Raw genomic sequence first — 9,358 nt, 5'->3', positions numbered from 1 at the left:
AAAAAAAAAAAAAAAAAAAAAAAAGAGCTGACCTGCTTTTCAAAGGACTACTAGAGAATTTGGGTGCTTGCTCTTTTTTCTAAAGGTAGGCGGGCTGATGTTTGCTGTCAATTTCCATAAGCCCATCGCACCTTAAAAAATGTACATTTTGATTAGCAGGAGCAAAGCTGTATTATTTGGAGTTAGAAAACCAACTGTGTGAGTACAGGTTGCCTTCTGTGATGAAGAGAGAGAAATTTTCCTATTTAGATTACAGACTACCACAAAGAATATTTCATTGAAGCAGGAAAAAAAAAATTACTCTGAAGCCTAAATTACATGGAATGATTGTCAAAATTAATCAAAGAAATCAGATAATTTGCCAAATGTGGCCCTCAGCTGACTAAAAGGGGTCAATAATGCTCTAAGAAGCTTCCATTTGCCATCCATCTTATTTGCCAGTGTGAGGACTTCCCAAAGATTGTATTTGTGTGAAATGTCAAAGTGAATGGTCCATTAGCATTTGGTAAAAGCACATTAATACCACCATCTAATGTGTGCTATTGGTTGAATTGAGGGAAGGAAACAGATGAGGAGATGGAACAGCACGAAATAAATTCATTTTCAGAGTACAGTTCTTGGATAAACAGCAAAGTTCCTTTCCCAGCCTCATTTTAAAAGAGCTATGCGAGCCAACCTCAGATAATTTCTTTTTGATAGCCAAGAAGGCTGGGGCCAGGACTCACGTATGGTACTTTCTGTCCAATATCTAGCTTAGTATTTGTAGATAAGATTAAATTATACTGTAATTATCAGAATTTTAAGCTTAATTTCCAAATTAAGTTTAGTTTCAAATTTTGTTTTTTAAAAAATGTTTTGTTTATAGACATAAGTTCATATAACTTTCAAAAACACCCTTAAACTCACTATGCTTAACATCTCCAACCAGAATGTAAGGATAACCACTCCTCTACAGTGTAAGAGATGACAAATGTTTATAAAATCAAGGATTTTGTGAATACTGTGAAAGAAGGAGGGATGTGTGAAGAACAGAACCTTGCCATTATGAATAACTTATTTAAAATATTACTATTATAAATCTCTCTTGTCTTTTAAAATGTTACATCAAAAGAGTTAGCATTGCTAAAATCTCAAAGCCTATAAATTCATGATCATGAAAATAAGGTACTTCTCATAAGGGCACAATATGTTTTCTTTTGCAGCTGTTATATATACTATAAATAAGTTATTCTTGAGAGCTGCAGAAGGGACATTTTACATGCAAAACAACCACATAATAGAAGTCCAGTATGAACAAACCATTATACATCTCTGGCTTGATTCTGTGGTTGTTATTTGCATAACTGGTAATCGGTCATCGGAGCAACTTGCGTGCAGGAACAACCACAGAACAGAGTCTTCTGTGACTTGTGTTTATCTAAGTTATCTCTCTTAATGACTTTTTGAGAAAAATTCCATTTTGAAGTAAAAGTACAATATGGGAAAAGAAAAAGGTTTCCAACTTGACTTGCTCATATTTTAACCCTTATTTCTTATAATTTTATGGAGGCTAAGAACTCGTAACAGGTAATTTTTTCATTATGATGTGATCTTTTCATACGATGCTATTTGTATGATCATACATATGATCTTTTCATATAATGACATTCTGTGGTACAAGTACCATCATTTCCCCCCCAGCGTAAGCTCCATAAGGGGAAAAATCTCTTAAGTAGTATGCTGGGACAAGCCATATGTGATCACAACACTTGACTCACTGTATACAATGTCTAGAAGTCATTAAAAATAAAGCCTAGTATTACATATGGGGAGCACTGCAACCATTCTATCTCTCTTGGCATCTAGATGAACAGCTAGACTGACAAGCAAAGAAGAAAGACATTTATACAAACATAAAATACCTGGTACAGAATCCATTTTCCCGTAAATTCCCAAGGGGTACTGCCACACTCTGTCTGGGAAACTCTGGTCTAACTATAGCTGGCAGGCTCCAGCACTGTGAGCTGTCAGCACCTGGGGCAGGAGAAAAGCTCAGCATGATCTGTTTCTGAAGCAGGGATGCATCCAGCACTGACTGACTGATGGCAGGCATCAAGTCCCAGCAAGGAAGGGAGCTGGATTTCATAGCAGGCTGCTCTCCACCTGGGCAAATGCTAAAAGTAGCACTGTCTGGAACATGAAAATACTAAAAAAAAAAAAAAAAAAAAAATGCAGAGAGCACATTAGCTACAGTAATACAGCAGAATTAGACTTTTTAAAGCATATCTTCTTTTCCTTTCTTTTTTTTGAGACAGTCTCACTCTATCACGCAGGCTGGAGTACAGTGGCACCATCTTGGCTCACTGCAGCCTCTGTTTCCCGGGTTCAAGCAATTCTCATGCCTCAGTCTCCCAAGTAGCAGGGACGACAGGCACACGCCACCACGCCTGGCTAATTTTTATATTTTTAGTAGAGATGGGGTTTCACTATGTTGGCCAGGCTGGTCTCAAACTCCTGACCTCAAGTGATCTACCCACGTCAGCCTCCCAAAGTGCTGGGATTATAGGTGTGAGCCACCACGCCCGGCCCCGTAAAGCATATCTTCTAAGACACCATCTATAACTATGTATTTTCAGAAAAAGGCTGGGTTGGGGACATGGGAATATTATGAATCCTGTTTCCATGAGAATGTCCTAATGAAATAATTAGAAGCAGTGAGAACACCATGGATGCTCAAGTCCATTATACAAAATGGCATAGTATTTGTATATAACCGTGCCATCCTTCAGTATAATTTAAGTAATCTCTGTATTACTTGTAATACTTGATAACATGTAAATGCTATGTAAACAACTGTTATATTGTTTTTTAAAATGTGTATTTTAAAATAGTAGTATTGTTAGTTAATTTTTTCCTGCATATTTTTGGTCTATGTTTGGTGGAATCCATAGCTATGGAACCTGCGGGGACAGAGGGCTGACTTTAGCACAACGCATTATAAGCTTAAAAGTATAAGACTTTTATCCTATTTGATTAATCTAATATAATTTTTAGGAGCTGAAAGTAGGAGGTAAAAGGGCAGACAAAGGTAAAGAAAGATAATACTTTCCTATAAGACAGTTTCAATAGCATAAAACAATAGCATACCACATAACATTTTCTGTTTTTAAGTTCTCTTAAAACCTCTCCTTACGGCCGGGTGCCAGTGGCTCATATCTGTAATCCTAGCAATTTGGGAGGCTGAGGCAGGTGGATCATGAGGTCAGGAGTTTGAGACCAGCCTGGCCAACATGGTGAAACCCCATTTCTACTAAAAATACAAAAATTAGAGGGAGTGGTGGTGGACACCTGTAATCCCAGCTACTCATGAGGATGAGGCAGGAGAATCGCTTGAACCCAGGAGGCAGAGGTTGAAGTGAGCTGAAATCATGCCATTATACTCCAGCCTGGGTGGCAGGGCGAGACTCCATCTCAAAAACAAACAAACAAACAAACAAACAAACAAAAAACTGATTCCTGGGCAAGATGGCTGAATAGGAACAGCTCCGGTCTGCAGCTCCCAGCGAGATCAACACAGAAGGTGGGTGGTTTCTGCATTTCCAACTTAGGTACGTGGCTCATCTCACTGGGACTGGTTAGACAGTGGGTACAGCCCAAGGAGGGTGAGCAGAAGCAGGGTGGGGAGTCGCCTCACCTGGGAAGCGCAAGGGATCAGGGAACTCCCTCCCCTAGCCAAGGGAAGCCATAAGAGACTGTGCCATGAGGGACAGTGCTATCTAGCCCAGATACTATGCTTTTCCCAGGGTCTTCGCAACCCACAGACCAGGAGATTCGCTCCGGTGCCTATACCACAAGGGCCCTGGGTTTCAAGCACAAAACTGGGCAGCCGTTTGGGCAGATACCGAGCTAGCTACAGGAGTTTCATTTTGTACACCACTGGCGCCTGGAATGCCAGCGAGACAGAATCATTCACTCCTCTGGAAAGGGGGCTGAAGCCGTGGAGCCAAGTGGTCTTACTCAGCGGATCCCACCTCCACAGAGCCCAGCAAGCTGAGATCCGCTGGCTTGAAATTCTCACTGCCAGCACAGCAGTCTGGAGTTGACCTGGGATGCACGAGCTTGGTGGGGGGAGGGGAATCCACCATTACTGAGGATTGAGTAGGCTGTTTCCCCTCACAGTGTAAACAAAGCCTCCAGGAAGTTCAGACTGGGAAGAGCCCACCACAGCCCCGCAAAGCCACTGTAGCCAGACTGCCTCTCTAGATTCCTCCTCACTGGGCAGGGCATCTCTGAAAGAAAGGCAGCAGCCCTAGTCAGCGGCTTATAAATCAAACTGCCATCTCTCTGGGACACAGCATCTGTGGGAAGGGGTGGCTGTGGGCACAGTTTCAGCAGACTTAAACATTACTGCCTGCCAGCTCTGAAGAGAGCAATGGATCTCCCAGCACAGTGATCAAGCTCTGTTAAGGGACAGACTGCCTCCTCAAGTGGGTCCTTGACCCCTGAGCCTCCTGACGTGGAGGCACCTCCCAGCAGGGGTCAACAGACACCTCATACAGGAGAGCTCCAACTGGCATCTGGTGGGTGCCCCTCTGGGATAAAGCTTCCAGAGGAAGGAACAGGCAGAAATCTTTGCTGTTCTGCAGCCTCTGCTGGTGATACCCAGGCAAAACAGGGTCTGGGGTGGATGCCCAGCAAACTCTAGCAGAACTGCAGAAGAGGGGCCTGATTATTAGAAGGAAAACTAACAAACAGCAATAGCATCAACATCAACAAAAAGGACAACCACGCAAAAACTCCATCTGAAAGTCACCAGCATCAAAGACCAAAGGTAGATAAATCCATGAAGAGGAGAAAAAACCAGCACAAAAAGGCTGAAAATTCCAAAAACCAGAGAAAGATTTCTCTTCCAAAGGATCACAACTCCTCACCAGCAAGGGAACAAAACTGGATGGAGAATGAGTTTGACAAATTGACAGAAGTAGGCTGCAGAAGGTGGGTAATAACAAACTTCTCTGAGCTAAAGGATCATGCTCTAACCCAATGCAAGGAAGTTAAGAACCTTGATGAAAGGTTAGACGAATTGCTAACTAGAATAACCAATTTAGAGAAGAACATAAATGACCCGATGAAGCTGAAAAACACAGCACGAGAACTGTGAGAAGCATACACAAGAATCAACAGCCGAATTGATCAGGTGGAAGAAAGGATATCAGAGATTGAAGATCACCTTAATGAAATAAAGCATGAAGACAAGATTAGAGAAAAAAGAATGAAAGGAACAAACAAAGTCTCCAAGAAATATGGGACTATGTGAAAAGACCAAACCTACATTTGATTGGTGTACCTGAAAGTCACGTGGGAGAATGGAACCAAGTTGGAAAACACACTTCAGGATATTATCCAGGAGAACTTCCCCAACCCAGCAAGACAGGCCAACATTCAAATTCAGGAAATACAGAGAACACCACAAAGATACTCCTCAAGAAGAGCAACCCCAAGACACATTATCGTCAGATTCACCAAGGCTGAAATGAAGGAAAAAATGTTAAGGGCAGCCAGATGGAAAGATCAGGTTACCCACAAAGGGGAGCCCATCAGACTAACAGCAGATCTCTCTGCAGAAACCCTATAAACCAGAAGAGAGTGGGGGCCAGTATTCAACATTCCCAAAGAAAATGTTTCAATCCAGAATTTTATATCCAGCCAAACTAAGCTTCATAAGTGATGGAGAAATAAAATCCTTTACAGACAAGCAAATGCTGAGGGAGTTTTTCACTACCAGGCCTGCCTTACAAGAGCTCCTGAAGGAAGCACTATATATGGAAAGGAAAAACCAGTACCAGTCACTGCAAAAACAAACCGAAATGTAAAGACCATCAACACTACAAAAAAACTGCACCAACTAATGGGCAAAATAACCAGCTAGCATCATAACGACAGGATCAAATTCACACATAACAATATTAACTTTAAATGTAAATGGGCTAAATGCCCCAATTAAAAGGCACAGAGAATGAGTTGGATAAATAGTCAAATTGGATAAAGAGTCAAGACCCATCAGTGTGCTGTATTCAGGAGACCCATCTCATGTGCAAAGACACACATAGGCTCAAAATAAAGGGATGGAGGAATATTTACCAAGCAAATGGAAAGCAAAAAAAAAAAAAAAAAAGAAAAGAAAAGCAGGGGTTGCAATCCTACTCTCTGATAAAATAGACTTTAAACCAACAAAGATAAAAAAAGACAAGGGCATTACATAATGGTAAAGGGATCAATGAAAGTAGAGCTAACTATCCTTAATATATATGCACCCAATACAAGAGCACCCAGATTCATAAACCAACTTCTTAGAGACCTACAAAGAGACTTAGACTCCCACACAATAATAGTGGGAGACTTTAACACCCACTGTCAATAATAGACAGATTAATGAGACAGAAAATTGACAAGGACATTCAGGACTTGACCTCAGCTCTGGACCAAGTAGACCTAATAGACATCTATAGCACTCTCTACCTCAAATCAACAGAATATACATTCTTCTCAGCACCACCTAGCACTTATTCTAAAATTGACCACGTAATTGGAAGGAAAACACTCAACAAATGCAAAGGAACAGAAATCATAACAAACAGTCTCTCAGACCACAGTGCAATCAAATTAGAACTCAGCATTAAGAAACTCACTAAAATCCATACAACTACATGGAAATTGAAGGACCTGCTCCTGAATGACTATTGGGTAACTAATGAAATTAAGGCAGAAATAAATGAGTTCTTTGAAACCAGGGAGAACAAAGACAACATACCAGAATCTGAGACACAGCTAAAGCAGTGTTTAGAGGGATATTTATAGCACCAAATGCCCACAGGAAGAAGTGGAAAAGATCTAAAATTGACACCCTAACATCACAGTTAATAGAACTAGAGAAGCAAGAGCAAACCAATTCAAAAGCTAGCAGAAGACAAGAAATAACTAAGATCAGAGTAGAACTGAAGGAGATAAAGACACAAAAAACCCTTAAAAAAAAAAAATCAATGAAACCAGGTGCTGTTTTTTTTTTTAAAAGATCAACAAAATAGATAAGACTGCTAGCCAGACTAATAAAGAAAAGAGAGAAGAATCAAATAGACAAAATAAAAAATGATAAAGGGGAGATCACCACTGATCCCACAGAAATACAAACTACCATCAGAGAATACTATAAACACCTCTATGCAAATAAACTAGAAAATCTAGAAGAAATGGATGAATACATAGGCACATACATGTTTAAGACTAAACCAGGAAGACATCAAATCCCTGAATAGATCAATAACAAGTTCTGAAATAGAGACAGTAATTAATAGCCTACCAACAAAAAATGCCCAGGACCCTATGTATTCACTGTCAAATTCTACCAGAGGTACAAAGAGGAGGCAGTATCATTCCTTCTGAAACTATTCCAAACAATAGAAAAAGAGGGACTCCTACCTAACTCATTTTATGAGGCCAGCATCATCCTGATACTAAAACCTGGCAGAGACACCACAAAAAAAGAAAATTTGAGGCCAATATCCCTGATGAACATTGATGTGAAAATCCTCAATAAAGTACTGGTGAACTGAATCCAGCAGCACATTAAAAATCTTATCCACCAAGATCAAGTCAGCTTCATCCCTGCGAGGCAAGACTGGTTCAACACACACAAATCAATAAATGTAATCCATCACATAAAAAGAACCAATGACCAAAACCACATGATTATCTCAATAGATGCAAAAAAGGCCTTTGATAAAATTCAACACCCTTCATGCTAAAAACACTCAATAAACTAGGTATTGATGGAACATATCTCAAAATAATAAGAGCTATTCATGACAAACCCACAGCCAGTATCATACTGAATGGGCAAAAGCTGGAAGCGTTCCCTTTGAAAACCATCACAAGACAAGGATGCCCCCTCTCAGCACTCCTATTCAACATAGTATTGGAAGTTCTGGCTAGGGCAATCAGGAAAGAGAAAGAAATAAAGGGTATTCAAATAGGAAAAGAGGAAGTCAAATTGTCTCTGTTTGCAGATGACATGATTGTATATTTAGAAAACCCCATCATCTCAGCCCAAATCTCCTTAAGCTGATAAGCAACTTCAGCAAAGTCTCAGGATACAAAATCAATGTGCAAAAATCACAAGCATTCCTATACGCCATTAACAGACAAACAGAGAGCCAAATCATGAGTGAACTCCCATTCACAATTGCTACAAAGAGAATAAAATACCTAAGAATCCAACTTACAAGGGATCTGAAGAACCTCTTCAAGGAGAACTACATGCCACTGCTCAACAAAATAAAAGAGGATATATACAGATGGAAAAACATTCCATGCTTATGCATAGGAAGAATCAATATTGTGAAAATGGCCATACTGCCCAAAGTAATTTATAGATTCAATGCTATACCCATTAAGCTACCACTGACTTTCATCACAGAATTAGAAAAAACTACTTTAAACTTCATATGGAACCAAAAAAGAGCCCGCATTGCCAAGACAATCCTAAGTAAAAAGTACAAAGCTGGGGGCATGACGCTGACTTCAAACTATACTGCAAAGCTACAGTAACCAAAACAGCATGGTACTGGTACCAAAACAGATATATAGAACAATGGAACAGAACAGAGACCTCAGAAATAACACCACACATCTACAACCATTTGATCTTTGACCATCTGATCTTTAACAAGCAAGGGGGAAAGGATTCCCTATTTAATAAATGGTGTTGGGAAAACTCGCTAGCCATATGCAGAAAACTGAAACTCAATCCCTTTCTTACACCTTATACAAAAATTAACTCAAGATGGATTAAAGATTTAAACTAACACCTAAAACCATAAAAACCCTGGAAGAAAACCTAGGCAATACCATTCAGGACATAGGCATGGGCAAAGACTTCATGACTAAAACACCAAAAGCAATGGCAACAAAAGCCAAAATTGACAAATGGGATCTAATTAAACTAAAGAGCATCTGCACAGCAAAAGAAACTATCATCAGAGTGAACAGGCAACCTAAAGAATGACAGAAAATTCTTGCAATATATCCATCTGACAAAGTGCTAATATCCAGAATCTACAAGGAACATAAACAAATCTACAAGAAAAAACCAGCCCCATCAGAAAGTGGGCAAAGGATATGAACAGACACTTCTCAAAAGAAGACATTTACGTGGTCAACAAACATGAATAAAAGCTTATCATCACTGGTCATTAGAGAAATGCAAATCAAAACCACAATGAGATACCATCTCACATCAGTTAGAATGGCAATCATTAAAAAGTCAGGAAACGACAGATGCTGGAGAGGATGTGGAGAAATAGGAATGCTTTTACATTGTTGG

The 9,358-nt window shown here is 39.9% G+C and overlaps 1 protein-coding gene across 2 annotated transcripts in view; it reads right to left on the bottom strand.

Annotated features, from left to right (window-relative positions):
* Nucleotides 1–9,358, bottom strand: part of LOC108536531 (vacuolar protein sorting-associated protein 13B) — a 180,409-nt gene that overhangs the window by 42,932 nt on the left and 128,119 nt on the right. For both annotated transcript variants that reach the window (XM_017883361.1, XM_017883362.1), the window contains exon 17: nucleotides 1,902–2,185. In XM_017883361.1, the coding sequence (XP_017738850.1) occupies nucleotides 1,902–2,185 (284 nt within the window). The remainder of the gene's footprint in view (nucleotides 1–1,901; nucleotides 2,186–9,358) is intronic.

Source organism: Rhinopithecus bieti, unplaced genomic scaffold, assembly GCF_001698545.2.
Source record: "Rhinopithecus bieti isolate Rb0 unplaced genomic scaffold, ASM169854v2 scaffold_14225, whole genome shotgun sequence".
NCBI classification, from domain to species: domain Eukaryota; kingdom Metazoa; phylum Chordata; class Mammalia; order Primates; family Cercopithecidae; genus Rhinopithecus; species Rhinopithecus bieti.
The sequence above is the reverse complement of the archived record's forward strand: the minus strand, read 5'-3'. Positions and strand labels throughout refer to the sequence as shown.